Source organism: Pantherophis guttatus, chromosome 2 (genome assembly GCF_059756535.1).
Source record: "Pantherophis guttatus breed Tessera chromosome 2, ASM5975653v1, whole genome shotgun sequence".
NCBI classification, from domain to species: domain Eukaryota; kingdom Metazoa; phylum Chordata; class Lepidosauria; order Squamata; family Colubridae; genus Pantherophis; species Pantherophis guttatus.
The window spans coordinates 171,277,328-171,294,358 of record NC_142064.1 but is presented as its reverse complement, the minus strand read 5'-3'; the positions used below and the strand labels follow the sequence as shown (position 1 = coordinate 171,294,358).

General features: G+C 38.6%; 1 protein-coding gene across 3 annotated transcripts in view; it reads right to left on the bottom strand.

Annotated features, from left to right (window-relative positions):
- SHISA6 (shisa family member 6) overlaps positions 1 to 13,231 on the bottom strand; it is a 333,085-nt gene extending 319,854 nt beyond the window's left edge. For 2 of the 3 annotated variants that reach the window (XM_034407813.3, XM_034407826.3), the window contains exons 1-2: positions 12,900 to 13,228; positions 11,442 to 12,347 (exon numbers count right to left, since the gene is read on the bottom strand). In XM_034407813.3, coding sequence (XP_034263704.1) covers positions 11,442 to 12,124 — 683 coding nt within the window. In that variant the 5' untranslated portion in view covers positions 12,125 to 12,347; positions 12,900 to 13,228. Of the gene's footprint in view, positions 1 to 11,441; positions 12,348 to 12,899 lie in introns of all 3 variants that reach the window. The other variant, XM_034407819.3, reaches the window with a different exon arrangement.
- Positions 13,232 to 17,031: the final 3,800 nt, after the last annotated feature.

The following is a 17,031-nucleotide window of genomic DNA, read 5'->3' as shown; positions in this document are numbered from 1 at the left end:
TTTAATTTGAAATTGGTTTTAACTGGGTTGTTTTAAATTGAGGGCCGAAATTATTTAATGTCTTTTAAACTATTTTTTAAATTTTATATGTTATGTTTTATCTCGCCTATTCACCGCCCTGAGTCCTGTTGGAGAAGGGCGGTATAAAAATCAAATAAAATAAATAAATAAACAATCACCACAAAAAAAGTCTCAAAATCAGATCCAGTCACAGGGTCCCTTGACTTACAACAGTTATCACTTATGATCGAAATCTGGGGCTCTATTACAGTAGTAAGTCGAGAACTACCTATAATCCTACTGCAGGAATAGAAATGGTGTTGTTGTAGTAGACTATGATTTCTAGACCTGCCTTAGACATGAAAAACCAGCTGGGTGACTTTCGGCCAGTCACTCAACCCACCTCACTGGTTGTTGTGGTGACAAAAATAGGAAGAGAAAGGAGTATTAGATACGTTCATCACCTTGACTTATTTATAACCTTAATAAAAATGGAATAAAAAAAGCTCTTATTTCAGCTAGTAACTACGGCTTTTCTTAGGAGAAGTGCCTTAATTTCTGACACAGTAATGTATACATCCAAGAATCAATTATATAAAATATAGTATATAGCAGCACTATCCTTGTATTGATCGTGCCATCAATCAGATAGAAGGTTCAGAGATAAATGTTCAAAACAGACTTATTCTGAAAAGTGCTGAATTCACCATGTTGTTTAGATGAAATGGAATGGCTGGAGTCTGTTTATAATTTTTGATAGAGGGTTGTATGTTCTGGATGTATGTAAACTGTATGATTTCTATATGGAATTGGTAGTATACCAAATTTGAGATAAATAAGGTATAGAAGGTGTAGAGAAATAAGGAGACATAATTTGACCTACAATGTTCAACAAGTCTTTTGAAATTAACAAGAGTTAGCCTGTTTTGTTGATATTTTATGAAGACTGTGAAAGCAGTCAGTATGTAAAACTAACCCATATATGCAATTTCTAAATTTTGTATATTCCCTAGCATTTTTGAGGTTTCAAATTGTTAGCTAAATTTTGGTAGGTGAGACACACAAGGTACAAGGAAAAGGGCAGTGCAACATTAAATTATTTTGCAAATATTACTGATGGATAAATCCAATTTTTTTCTTTTATCATCTGTTAAAGGAACAGGCAGGTGATTGATTGATTGATTGATTGATTTTTTTTAATTTGATTTATATGCCACCCTTCTCCGAAGACTCAGCTCGGCTTACAATGCGTTAAGCAATAGCCTTCATACTTTTGTATATTTTATACAAAATCAGCTTATTGCCCCCACAATCTGGGTCCTCATTTTACCTACCTTAGAAAGGATGGAAGGCTGAGTCAACCTTGAGCCTGGTGAGATTTGAACTTGCAGTAATTGCAGGCAGCTGATGTTAATAACAGTGCTTTAGTCTGCTGCGCTACCAGAGCTCTTTATATTGATTGACTGATTGATTGATTGATTGATTGATTATGTACATTTTCAGATGTCATTCCAGGACGTGTACATTAGACAAGACAGAAGTTCAAGTTCCAAGGCAGGCTGAAATAATTTAGAACAAAAATTCTTGTATTCGATCTGTCCTGATCCAGCCAACAGGGTTCCATGAAGCATAATTTGAAAAATGTGAGCACCTTGCAAATCGCACGGATGCAGCAGCTGTGCTAAAACCAATCAATTAAGCTTTGTTCCCTGTATAAAACTCCATGATATGGAGGGAAGAGAGAAAGAGTAGTAGATACAATTGTAGACACATCTTCTCCTAAATCAGGAATGACACTTGTAATTAGATCACAGATGGACCACCCTTGATTGCCCCAGGATTGTGTTTTTGTTTCAAAGGACATTGTATCCCAACAGTTCGTTAAAAAGTTTCTGAGCTGCATTAGCTAGCAGACCGGGCCTAGCAACTAATTTATTTTAGGGGGGGGGGCATGCATCCACAGGAAAAAGAAGCATCATTCTTCACCACCCTCTTATATTTATCTAAAATTTGGCAGTGGTATATCAACCAGAAAGAGATTCTATAGCTGCAAATGTTTGGCACATTCTATCTCAAAATAACTATAAGCTTTTTTAAAAAAAATTCAATGAATTTTAAAGGAACTAGCTCACTAAATTAACCACTAGAACATTAGCTTGTTTGCAAATCTAATTCTTTTTGTTGAAAAGCAAAATTGTTAACAGCCATTTGGGATTTTCCCATGTATTCTTGTGGGAGGACTGATCTGTTTTTTGGAATCATCCTTCAAATCTGGTTATAAAGTTGGATTGAACTACCCACACACAAAGCTAGAGCAGATCAGGTTATTTCTGTAGCTCTGGTTCAGGCTCCTTGAAGTGGATCAGGTGGCTTCTGCTTACTCCTACATATTATCCTCTGCATATTATATAAAGGCTGAAAAATTGGGGGCGGGGGACATTAATGAGAGAATCAAATTGCCACACATACTCAGTGAAAACGCAATGATTCCCATTAAGCGAGGTACCATTATATATATATATTTTGCATATGCTAGTGTGTGTACGTGTGTGTGTGTGTGTGTGTGTGTGTATGTACGTGTGTACGTGTGTGTGTATGTGTGTAAGTAAAGCATTTATAAGGTCTTTTGTGAAAAAGCAAGTTCAAAGACTCAGATAACTAAGGCTGGTGGGGGATGAATATAGATTAAAATATTGTTGTTTAAATGGAAGACAACACAAATTCCAAAGTGCACAACGGCATTATACATTACATTCTAGTGACAGAAATGAAAACACAGCTGGCATTTAAAATCATCTCAGCAGTGTAATGACTGTGGGCAGTACATGTGTAGAAAACTGGAATCTCATTTCTCTTGCTTATAACCTCCCCCCCCCACAAAAAAAATAAATATAGATGGCCAGAGATTTTATTTTGCATTCCATGCCCTGATCCAATTGGCCACAGAAACATAACCAACACCCACTAATTACTAATATCTCATCTGCAGCTAGTACCCAACTGTGAAATAATAACTCAGACATGATGTATATTATCTAAATAACTAAAGCCAGAATGAACAATATGTGGGCTCCTAAATATTGCTGAACTCCAATTCCATCAGCTACAGTCAGCAGACCTAATGTTGAAGAATGACAAGATAGAAAGACCTGCATATGGATTAGAGAACAAACGAAAGTATACAACATCAAGAGAGTAAAAGAATGGAAATGGGTTGGTCACATAGCAAGAAGAATTGATGGCAGGTGGACCAAGGCAGTCATAGAATGGATCCCACTTGATAAAAAGTGTCTACAAAAAGAGACCTAAAATAAATTTTATAAAATAAGATAGTGGCAAGTATTGCAACATAAGACATCAGCAAGTATTGCAAGCCCAATTGACAAAGGAAAACTCAGGACTATGTTAGTTGGAAACATGCAGAAGAGGCCTTCATCCTGTAGTGCAGGGTGTCAAACTGGTAGCCCATGGGCCAGCTGTGTCACGCACAGGCCACGTCTACCCCAGCTCCGCTAACGGGAAAAATGTCATGAAATGTCACGTGATGGCAATGTGATGCCATGAGTTTGACACCCATGCTGTAGTGGATAGACGGTGGCTAAGATGATGATGATGATGATGATGATGATGATGATGATGATGATGATGACGGTGATGGTGATGGTGATGATATGTTGACTACCTGTCGCTGGTTTAGATAAAGTAAATAGATACAGGCAAGTAGCAGCATTAAAAAAATCTACAGAGTATTACATTCCTCAGCAACCATGGAGAATGATTATTAATGCCCAGTAAATTTGCAAGTTTGCAAGTGTGCCTTTACAAATGGTGCAAGAAGACCGCAAAGTTGATAGGTAAATCAAACAGTAAATGAATCCGGGATGGTGGAACTCCTATAGGTTCATATCTGAATGTCAACTGGAAATAATGTGTGATGTAAGACATCCAGCAAAATTCCTGACAGTGCAAGAGGAGTGTAATGAGGGATATCAGTGCACATCTATTATAAAATGATCTGTAATTTGCCTTAGAGCAGATGCAAACTAATGTAAACTGAAACAGACTGAGCTTATGGGGACAGAAGATTTGGATCTGAGAGAAATTTCAGAAACAGAAGCTAGTACAAGTGAGAGTTAAGAAGAATAAGGAAAAAATATAGGTACTGACTTGGAAGACAGCAAGAAATAAAGCTGACACATTTCAGGAAAACACTTGAAGTATGAAAACTCTATGAGCATGTGTTTATTCCACATCAGTACCAAACCTGAAATCTGGGTCATATCCTATTTGTTAAGTGATGCAGGAATATGATAAAATACAAGTATGTACCAACATTAATCCAATATTTATTATTTGTGCATCAAAATACCAAATTTGTCTTATTTAGTAACTGTTACAACTTGAGGTTGTAGAATAAATGAAGTTACAACAGTGCTGAAAAAGTAACTTCACAATCAGTCCTCACATTTATGTCCTCTGCAGAACCCCGTGGTCACATGATTGAGATTCAGGCACTTTGTGACCAGTGGGCATTTATAACCAATAGAGCATCCCATGGTCATGTGATTACTATTTACATACTTCACAGCCAGGTTCTGAAAGAGTCAATGATAAGCCTGGAAGTGAAATCACAAGTCACAGTCATATGATATCTCACCTAATGACTGTGATGGTATTTGCTTCATGGCTGTGGGAGAAGCGAGGTCACAAGCCCATTGCAATCATGTTTTTTCACTTAACAACTGTGTTGCATAGCAAGAAGTTGTTGGTCCTAACTGTAGATGCTCAGCAAGGACTACCTACATGGGCTGATTTTCATCAGATTTGGTTTCATGTTGTCATCATTCAGTTACCAATGTTATTATATGGTACTTGCCATGGATTGATTTGTACATGTTCCTATATAGATTTGTGCCATATCATTGTGTAAAAATATGAATGGACACCTGTAATTCTATTGAAAACTGGCCAGAGGGGCAAAATAAGTTGTTCTGCTTATGCAGTATCTGAAAGAATACCAGAACAAAAACTTTTAAGTCTAAACAATAGGGATGGTTCTCAAAGCAAGAGACAATTATCTCACGTGGGAGAAAGAGGGGTTCAATGAACCTCTTCACAATTCTCTCTGTGATTTAATTGGCATCATTGATGGGATCCAAGTCTAGGCACTAGAACAAATTAAGATGAGAACGCTCAAGTTTAAGAGAACAAATTCCAAGGATTCTGTGTAAGATTCGATGGTAGAACAAACCCTACCACCCCCACTCCCAATGCTATGACTGATAAAGAGTACTGCTAGGACAGATACTTTACAATGGGAGAAAGATGGTGCATAACTTTCCAATCTATAACTAGAAAAGCACGGATACTACAGTTGAGTTTCACTGCCAGCCTAAAAGAAATGGAGTAATTAAAAGCTACTGGCTATGTTTCATCTACATGTGCAAGCTGCCTAGAAAGGCTGGCAGACCTGTGAGTGGTGAGAAGGTGATACAAATTCATAGGGGGGTTTTTCTGGGCCTTGTGTTTTAACAGGATATTTAGGATCCATATCATTTTAAGGATGTAAGGTCCAGAAACAACTCACAACAGACATCCAGATTTACAGTCATAGTCCAGAACAGTGGTGAAATTCAAATTTTTTTTATCACCGGTTCTGTGGGTGTGGCTTGGTGGGTGTGGCAGGGGAAGGATACTCCTGGGAGAAGGATATTGCAAAATCTCCATTCCCACCCCATTCTGGGGCCAGCCAGAGGTGGTATTTGCCAGTTCTCCGAACTACTCAAAATGTCCGCTACTGGTTCCCCGAACTACTCATAATTTCCGCTACCGGTTCTCCAGAACCTGTCAGAACCTGCTGGATTTCACCCCTGGTCCAGAAGGTGTTTAGACATGGGTGAACAGTCTGTTCCTGTCCAAAAAGCAAGATGAGATTCAAAAGTGCACCTTGAGGAATATAATAAAACATATTATGATTGTTTTCAAAGTAACCATAACAAATACTCAAGTCTAGCCTGAGCAAGGTGGCTGCCTCAAACAGATGTTCCTAGGGACCAGTAATGAAGTATTCAAAGCAAAGTCCTAAATATTTCACACTGTCCTGTGTGATCTCAGCTACTTTGCTATCTCTATGTGTGATGCAGAACACTGTTCAATTGCTGGCATTGAAATGGGAAGCATTGTGTCATTTTTATCCTTCAGCGCTAGGCTGAAGGATATTTCAAAATATATAACAAATAGTTGAGATAATTTAGCAAACGCTAGAGAAAAACTGTACCATCATTTGTTAAAACAATATGAAAATATTTACTCTTACCCACATGAATAAGTCAGGTACATAATTGTGCTTCTGCTACTAAAATTAGCAATTTAAATTGTGTTATCTTTGTGATAGATCAGTTCAAGCAATTACAATGTCATTGTACCATTTATTTACTATACCTTATTTCTCTGTGTTATTTCCTCAATAAAAATAATATTAAAATTCTTAATTCTTAATCCCAACACTTTGCTGCTTTTATCTATATATTCAAAACTCCAATCAATGCATTGCTCAACACTTGTATCGTTTTATGTTTTATATGTAAAAAAGTGACAAAGTGAAATGTTAGAAAATGTGCGTACAGACCAATATTAGCAGTTCTCAATCTTAACATTTGAAAAAGTCACCCAGAACTGTCAGCGGACAATATCATCATTCATTGTTGACCATGCTGCTTCTTTATGACACACAATAATACTTTTCTTAGAAACTGTGAATTATGAAATCTCACAAAATCTGCCAGCAATATTGGTCCTATCACTATACAGTTATTTCTCCAACAACAAGAGGCCTTTACTTAAAAATCCTTCAGGCTGAGCTAACATTGTTTCCTCTAGAGTTAAATAAGAATCATTATAGTATCTATATATGCCCTTAGAATATTTTTATATACATGATATCCATTATAATTTAGAATTGATTTTATTCCCTCTGAAATCAGTGAAAATATCAACTCATCTATAATAAATTATTTAATCCAAAACCACTAATTTCCCTTTGTGGCAAGCAGCTTATTTACTATACCCTCAATTCTGAAAAATCAGTTTATAGTTGCAAAAAGAGTACCTGGTCCCAGATATTAAGCTTAGCCTAATATAAGTGACCAGTATGTTTGGAGAAGAATGTATTTCCATCAGCTCCAATTTTTCCTCCCAGCTTGATCATCCCAAGACATAACTAGTCTGCATAGAACTGAAAGATCTAAAAAGTATGGAAATCTCATCTCCTCAGTCTTAAAAACATATGATCCTGACCATATAGGATTTCATTCTTTTTAAAATAAATAAGAAATACATTCATATGTGATAAGTAGGGTCCATGACTTCATGGAAACTACAAGCATTCTTTTGGCAGCTCCCAGAGTGGACTTTAATAATTTTGAAGGGACAAAATAGATTCTTTAGGATTTGAAAAGTTACCAGTTAGCAATATCCAAACTGTCCTTACAATCTTAATTTTTGCAACTTATTTTAACATATCTACTTCAATCAAGCCATCAGAATTTGTGCTTTTGAAGTATGGCCCTTGAGTGGCAAAAGTTGAACGCCCTGTGATATACCATGCATTCCCCTAGTAACTTGTAAATGGCTTTTAGTATTTAAATAGATTTACCAAAGTTGATGAAATGTAGGTTAAATGTCTCTGAACGATATAATCTTTTGTCATCTTCTGTACTGTAATAATAATTTTAAAAATCCATGCTTCCAAATATCTATTTTTTCCAAAACACAATTGTTATTCATTTCTTTAGATCCTTGATCTCCATACAAGTGATTTATTTCAGTGTTTAAAAACATATTTTAAAAGTGAAAAGAACATCTAAGAATAGAAATGACAGGGAGTTTAGACAGGGCTGATAAGGCTTCATGTGATTTTGATGAGAGATTTTGTAATGCCACTGCTCCTGGCATTATAAAAAAATATGGGAAAGAGGAGCACACATATATTTCCAGATTCATCAAGAATGCCATTTACCTACTGAGATGTGCTGACCTTAGCAAAAGCATTAATGAAACAAAAAAGAGATGTTTGAGTCCCATAAGACTCAATTCTTCCCAATTCTCAATTCTTCCTAATATTTACTGAAGTTAATGCAGTAATATTTCATAGTGTTCAGTAATATTTCATAGTATTACTAAAAGAAGTTTTAAATATTATTACTATGTGCATGTGTGTATGTGGGATCTGTGTGTATTTGTGTGTATGCATGCATGCCAAAACTCATAAGGTACTGACTAAGAGCCAAGTGCATTCAAATTAAAATTTAGTTTTAGCATAACCCTTCACTTGCAAAGCTTAAGATGTCAGAAAAATGTGATTCAGTCTGCATACCAGCTGATGAGTTGCCTTCATTGTGTATAATATAGCAGTGAGTAAATGAGAAAAATGAAATAAGAGAATATTTTCAAGTTTTCCAGATTGGCTTGTGTGGCAGCGGGCGGGTGTGGGGGATAGATGTGATAAATTTGGGCTTTTTTGTAGTCTTGCTTGGGATTTTACTGAGTAGAATGCTGATACTGTATTCTATGCACTGGGTAAAATACACTTGCTTTTCATTTAATAAGCTGGTGTCAAGTCTTTCAGCATACACAATATTTAATTGATGATTTAAATGAAAGATAATCATGCAAAGGCAGCTGCTCCTCTCTGTCATGATTGCTTCTATTACATATTTTCAAAAAATTGCTCACTACAAATTAGCTTACTTACACTTGAGTGACACATACACCCCAAATCCTACATTTGAAAGCCCCATCTCAACAATTCATGTCAGATGCAAAAGTACTTGTCATTCACAGAGGTAAAATGAAGGGCATCTAACTTTTCCCAGTTAAAAGGTATTTCCGCTATGCAACATTTGCACAGAGGGTGAGTAGTTTTCTTTTGTTATTATACTTAAAGACCAAAAACAAAAACAAAAACCAAGTACCACCTCAATCATTCAAATGTTAACTTAGAATGCCTCAATGTGCTTAAAATAGAAATATGGAGGGCTTCCTAGTAGTTCTAACTACTGAACAAAACAAAACAAAATATGACATGGTCTCCTCTCCAGAAGAAGCTGGCTTAGAAAAAGAGATTAATCCTTTTAGAACTGCAAGGAGGAAATGTTCCACCTTCTGTAGCACTTAGAGTAAACAAAAACTAGCAGGACACAGAGTGCAGGAGAAAATCAGGCACCATAGGAAGTGTGAAAGTTCCAGGCAGAATTCAGGAAAGGGATGAAAGTGAATATGCAATTGTACAAGCATGCTTTTAGTTGGGTCAGTAGAGGAGGAGGCAAAATTAACAGGAGTTAAAGAGGAGGAAAAGAATCTTAAGTAGGGATTTAAAAATATAGGGAAAGTGTTATAACCTTGGGAAGAATAGATGGAACTTGTAGAAAATAGCCCAGAGAGTTTTTGTGCAGTTTCATCAATCGAGGGAGAAAAAACTGTTGAGTGTTTAACAGGAAGATGCAATAGGTACAAACTTTAAAACAGAGAAAATGGGAAAATCCTGTGTATGATTTGTAGCTCTATAAAAAGGTGTCTGATAAACAGCAAACAGAGCAGTCTGAACTGTTTTGAAAGCTACAAAACAACACAGAACCTAATTCTCGCGGTTTTAGAAAAAACGATACAAAGATGGATTGCAATGAGGAATGAGATATTTCCCTGATTTCTTTGAGGGAAAGAAAGCTTTGAAAGGCTTATATATATTGTTAAAAGTGAACAACTCTCTTCCTATTTTAAGCCTGCTTGATATTATGTAATTCTGTGCTTTGTTGTTAGGGTAAAATAAATTAATGTTAGTGCCTAAAGGTAAATACAGATTTCAAGGTTGTACGAAAATAGAAATAGAATAAAGATTAACATTTGTTAAAAGTTGTCAATTTGAGACCTCACTAAGAGGTTTGTAGCTAAAACATTTAAAATACCTAATTTTTAAGAAATCATAGGACAATATTTTTTTCAAAGCCTATGAAGTAAGGTCTCCAAATTTGTTAGATGGTTGTGATAATTGGGCTATTAAATAATTTTAGTTATTAATACAGAACTCATCCACCTACACCTTCTATTTAGAGGGTGCTCTTCAAACTGTAGCAGGTTTTACATAGCTGTGTTTCTGATAAAATTCACTCTTTCCTCTTCAGCCTACCTAATTCAAAAGAAACGGCTCATTTATTTGTTGAGTAAAATTTACCATAACCTAAAATCTTTATTCAACTTTATGATTGGGTTTTACTTTATAACTCTTCATAATCCACATTTGAGCAAGTTATTTAGAAAACATTATTCTTCTCTCTCTGTGTGTATGTGTGTGTGTGTGTGAGTGTATATATATATATGTATGTATGTATGTATGTATGTATGTATATGTATGTATGTATGTATGTATGTATGTATGTATATATATATATATATATATATATATATATATATATATATATATATATATATATATATATATATATATATATATATATATATAAAAGAATTTATCTCACTGTAACAATAGTCTATCTATGGAAGTTGTGGGTTCTCCATCTTTGGTGGTGTTTAGAAGAGGCTCAAAGAGGTTTTTAGGATGTTCCTGCACATTGCGGGGAGTCGGATTAGATGATCTTTATGGTCTCTTTCAACTCTACAATTCTATCTACTAATGAAAAATATGAAGATTTTTAATTGGATTATTTAAAAATATGCTATGTGTACGATAATACTCAGTACTATAGTATTGGTATTATGTCTATTGCTAATAATGTCACCTTTTTCAGAGGGAGATATTAAAATCTACTTTTCCCAATTGTTCCTATTAATAAAAAGAGAAGGAATAGAATAATATGATGTAAAATTGCTATCCCTAACCTGATTTCTTCTAAATACATTGGACAAGATCTCCCATCATTGAAACCAATATGTCATATTGGGTAAGGATGATGGGAGTTTTAGTCCAAAATTTCTGGAGGATGCTAAATTGGGCAAGGCTGATACAGAAGAATCAGCATGCCAATTCTGAACAAAATAAATGTTAAGAAAATAGGATATCCATACCAGGAGGTGAGACAACTTTTATGAGGTTTTGCACATTTGTTTCTCTAGGGAAACAAGGATCCAGAAGAACAGCAGGTGACAATGTCTCAAGTATCCTAAAGGAAACTCCTTTCATTTCCCACAGGAGAACAGATTGCACGGAGGAATAAGGAAATCAATTATCCCATTTATAAGACAGTAAAGTGGGGTTTACTGTCATAACTCAACCTGGGAAACACAGTGGTTTCTGTGAGGCAGGGGATTTCTCCCCAAGTCACAGGATGATAGCATTTGGAGTGAGAATATTTCACTCACATCAGTGCACACGCATTGCTCAGGTTGTGGAAAGTGAAAAAAGGTACTGGAGTCCACTCTGTTCTCACCTGTGGATGTTCATTTCCTGTGGTGGTTGTCGTGCTTTGTCGTATGCCACCTTAGCAAAAATGCCCGCAATGACAACAAAGGCAATGGCCCCACATGAAATGTAGACGGTGGCATTTGTGTTGTCCTCATTAGGGTCATACCCATTGGGTATATCTCCAGGTCCATCATTATTGGTGGCAGGGGTCATAGGATCTGTGCTAGGACGGGGGTCCTGATTTCGGCACTTTTCCTGATTGAGCTTCTTAGAGCGCTTGTTGCAGCAGAAGCGGAAAGAGCAGGTGCCACAACAGTAGCGAAAATCCTGCTGAGTATTGTTGCACTCAAACTCTTTGTCCCACTGCCCACTCACATCATAGTAACCCATGCACGTCTCATATGCTGGGCTGGAACTGCCTGCACTGCTGCTGCTGCTGCTGCTACTGGAGGGCACCTTTGCTGGCCCTACACCAGGACTGCGTCCACGGCTTCCTCCACCACCGGCTTGCACAGAAGAAGGGGCTGTGCTAGTTAGGGACTGGTTCAGTTGCTCCTTGGCTGGCTTGTAAGGTCTCCGGGAGGCTCCTGTCCCCTGTGTCCGGTTGCCCTTGGGCGTCCGTGGGGGCCCAGCTGCCTGGGTGGTCAGAAGTAGTGTCAGGACATACAAAGCAAATGGGAGAAGCAAGAGGAGATGCCTCCACCCCATGGTGAGTTGAAAGAGCAGAAGAGAGGAGGTTGGGGGGGGGGGCTCTGCCCAGCCCAGTCCAATCAAGAACCTCGGTCCTGCCACTCCATGGATCTGAAGAGGAGCAATTTGGCACTTCACTTCATCCTGATAAGAAACAAGAGGCACTACTCGGCTGCTTCAGGGCAAAGATGGGCTCTTCTCCGAGTCCCGACCTCCTTGTCACAGCTCCTCCAGTGATGGGCTACAGGAGAGAAGGAAACATCAGAGGCTACCTGCCCAGGCCAAAAAAAAAAAAAAAATGAATGGAGAGAAAGAAGCTGGGACAGTGCTCAAGGATGCTGGAGTTGCCCCCAAGGGGGCCTACTATGATTCCGAATTGAGGAGGGAGGGAAGAGGCAGAACTGTCCAGAAGAAGCGCAGAAGGTCTCTTTGGGGCAGGGACCAAAAAAAAAAAAAGAAAGAAAGAAAGAAAGAAAGGAAAAAAGAAAGAAAGAATCCTCCCACTCAGACCAGGATCGGGGCATGGGGAGAAGAGGGGGCGGGAAATGGCTGCTACGCCGTCGGGACTTAGCACCACCCGAACGAAGCTGTTCGGATACCAATTCGGGGAGGGAATTCCCTCGTTACAATCTCCGGCGAGACGGAGCACCACGGACAGTAGCCACGCTCGAGCAGAACCTGGCTGCCAGCAAGGACTGCAGTACCCCCCGTTTCCCCCGTTTCCCCCTCCTCTCTCTCTTTCTCGCCCAATGCCCTTGTCCCCAAGTCGGCATGCATTCCTTCCTTCACTTACCATGCCGGGGCGGAGCGGGAGCACTGCGGAGGCGCCGCGCTGGGCATCCGTGTCGCCGCGCACTGGCCGGAGCTCCCTGCGCCGCCGCTGTTGCACGCCCGGGCTGGAGAGGAGCTGCTGCTGTTGAGCGGGCGGGGACAGCTAGAGGCTTCAAGAGGAGGGGCCACCGCCTCCCTCGGCCCGCCCAGTCCCAGTCCCCTGCGAAGAAATCGCAACCCGTGCAGCCAGAGGCCGGAGAAAGGCAGTGGGTTCGGAGTGGGTGGGTGGGTGAGTGGGAGCCCGATCTTGGCTACTTAAGGCCAGGCCCAAAGACCCTCGTCCCGCTCCGATCCTCCACACACAGCCACGCTTTTCGGGATGCACGGTTGCGCTGAGGGTTCTCCCCCGTCTCGCCTGAGGGCGACAAGAAGCCTTGCTCGGAGGCGGGAAAGAGACCGGCGTAACCGCCTCCATCTGAGCCGGGAGATTTCTTTCTTCCCAGAGTGTGAAATGGGGGATGGGGGGGGGACCCTGTTTTGTCACACGTGAAAGTGGAAGGCGTTTGGCATGAAGTTGCGGACTGAACTCGAGGCGGCCAGAAAGTGCTCCCGCGAGCAACTGTGGCGTGGAAGTTTGACTGCGCCAATAGGCTCTTATCTTAGAGATAGCGGCGGTCTTTACATGCCATCATGCCGGGGCGGGGGTTGGGGGGGGGGATCATTCCTTGGCATGTCAGGTCGATGAAGAATTCAGGTTTTGCCTTTTCGCCAATAACAGAACAGTCTTCACTTCTTCTTAAATCGAATACTGGAGAAAAGGAGGGAAAACCTCCCATTTTCCCGCTGTCAAAAGATCTCCAAATGTTACGTCTGCATTCATTGAAATGAAGTGACAGGCAACCTCCACGACCGAAAGATCTGAGCAGAGTCCTAATGGGTAGTAAATACAGGAGAAACCAGGGTACCATTTCCTGGCTTTGCCCACTCCTGGCGCAATTCCAGGTGAATGGAAATAGCAGATGCGAAAAGGGTTGCAGTAGAATTGTGATGACAGAATTTGGACTGTTTGTTAAATCTCTGGGGGTTCTCGTGTTTCCGAATGTGTCATGTGTTTGGAAGAATTTGTCAGTGTACTGAAGGAACAAATCCTTGCTAAATTCCAGGAACCTTCTAAGTGCATGATTATTAATAAAAAAAATGATAACTCTCCAACTGCTTTTGGAACTGGCACACAATGCAGAATTCCATTTCCTTAGCCTGTTTCTTTATTGTGATTTATTGTACAGTGGTTATTTTTTTTAAAATAATAATAATTTTAAACGTTGCTGCTGCAGATAGTTTTATTATCAGCAAAGCAAAATTGAAGTGGCAAACTATAAATATGGGCAGAAAGTTAAAAGATTGTGTCACCTTTCTTTAACAGTCACTGTTTATCATCTTTAGTTCAGATGGTATTGGTGATGAATAGTTGGGGTGCATGTGTGGGGGGAAGATTTACAATTTTATCTCCACAATTTCCTTTTTAGGTAAGTTAGGATTTGTTTGTTTGTTTGTTTATTATCCTGCCCACCTCCCCAATAAGACGACTCCCCAATAAGGTTGAAAGAGTCACTGGTGTGAGCTTCATACTTGAGTGATTTTCCTACTTCCTATCTGAGTGAGGATTTGACTCTTGGGTGCCCTTGATTCAAGTCCAGCAAGTTGCTTAACTCTTAATCAATACACCCTTCACTCAACACATCACCTGAAAATCTTCACCTATAAAAATGTGTTTAATCTAATATGGCTATCTAGGCATAATAATCCCTAGGCAGGGATTATATGCCTCAGGAGCTGTCACAAAGAAGAAACTTGGTTATCTTCTGCCTCGGGACTCTATGGAATGGCTGACTTCAGCTGAATAGATTTTGATTCAACATTAAGAGCCTTGGTGGTGCAGCAGACTAAACTGCTGTTAAGTAGCATTTAACTGCCAGCTGCCTGCAATTACTGCGAGTTCAAATCTGACCAGGCTCAAGGTTGACTCAGCCTTCCATCCTTCCGAGGTAGGTAAAATGAGGACCCGGATTGTGGGAGCAATAAGCTGACTTTGTATAAAGAAGAACAACGCTTGGGGGGGGGGCAAAAGCCCTACTACGCAGGTATATACAAAAGTATGAAGGCTATTGCTTAACGCATTGTAAGCAGCCCTGAATCTCCGGAGAAGGGCGGCATATAAATCAAACCAATAAATAAATAAATAAATAAATAAATAAATAAATAAATTTTAGGAAAAATTTCTTAACAGTGAACAGTTTGCCTTATAAAACAAATCCTTTAAAAATGGTGGATTCTCCCTTTCTGGAGCTCTTTAAAACCATTTCTAGAAAGTGTTTTAATAAGATGACTGATACTGAGAATACTATAATTCTAGATTAAAGTATTAATGAATGTATTAATGCATTAAAGATGGGGTTACACTCAGTGTTCTGCCAGGCCTCCTTCAACATTAGATCTTCTATGTTAAGGGCTCTATAATTTAAATTGGGGTGGGCTGAGTAGAAGAAAAGTATTGAATACTTTATTTATAATTACATTGTGGGCATGGGGGTTGTATTTGGATTATATGGGAGGTAGACTTTTTTCATGAAGTTCCTTGTGGATTGATTCATTCGTTTTTTAGAGAAAACAGTGACTTACTAGCATAAGGCTTCCAAAGTTTAGCAGCAAATGATTTCTTGTAGACTCACTACTGACAAATCTGACATACAAAATAAATGAAAAGAAATATCTTGGCACTACAAGGATAGTGAATTACAACTTGAAACTATGCATTTAAATGTAGGTCTATGATAGGGAAATATTTTAGTATCTATAATTTCAGCTGCCATCCTAATTAATTTACTAGGTTTTCTGGGAAGGGGGATCTGTGCAAGTTATACTGATTCATCAGTAAGCAAGCATTATATCAAGGATTCAAATTGAACTAGATCACAAACTCAAAACCAGATTCAGGCAGTTCTACATCCATCTTCCCACTCTCGCATGCACCTATAGGCAGTTCCTTATCCAGAACAGTCCTATAGCCTTTTATTCTGAAAAGGACTCAACGTGGCTTCTCATGTTCTCCTTAATGAGTTTGCTTAACATTTAAACATTATAGTAATTCTACCCAGAAATAAGTTTGTTCAAATGTAATTAAACTTACAACTCAAAAAAGATGGTTTCACTCAAATGGAAATTGAACCACGGCACAGAAAGAAGTAGCTGGTTCTAAGAGCTAGTTAAAAATTAATGTCAAATAAACTTCAGCAAATCTAGAGGTCCAGCAGGAACTATATTTTCCATGAACCTAAAAAAAAAAAAAGAAATGCAAAATGCTTCTATGAGATGGGGATGAAGGAAAGGCAAATCTAATCAAATTCTGGTCTGATAATGTATACATGCTTGAGATTTCTCTCATGTTTTAGATGATCAAAGCATGGTGATCTGGATCTGGATTTTTTAAAATCAATCAATGTCAACAACAATGAGGTTAGCAGTATCTTTTTAGCAACTGCCCATGGGATGGCCCTGTTCAGAAGCAGTTTTGAAGGTAACTGCCATTTTCTACTTTTTTTTTCAATACTGACATTGAGATTTGAGAACGAATTTATGTGCTAAGGAGGAACATAAGAATCTTAACCAATATGAAGAATTGTGGAGGTGTTTGCAAATGGCCATGGATCATTTGAAGTTCCCTTAATTCCTCTGACTACTCAGAAATTTAAAGTGACTCTAGAGTATTTACAGGAGAATTTCAAACAGATAAAAGCAATCTATCTGATATTTCTCTTTCAATTCTTTTCCTCTAAATTCTTCTAGTTGCCCCAGTTATTTAATCAAATTTTAGGTTTGATTTTCTGACACTTGTCAAAATGCCATAGATATTATTTGGAATATTTCTATCCCTCTTTTTGTCCTTTATTAGCAACCCTTGAGGCTGAGAAAGTGATTAATTCATAATCATTGAGTGAGCTCCATGTTTAAATGGGATTTGAACTGCCCAATGTCCAGTCCAAGTCCAAAACTTAAATAGTACATTACTATCTACTGGGTGTCAATATAACAGTACAGTGTTATTCCTTGTGTTTGATAGAGGATGAGCTTGAAATAAAGGGTGACTTAACCCCTCT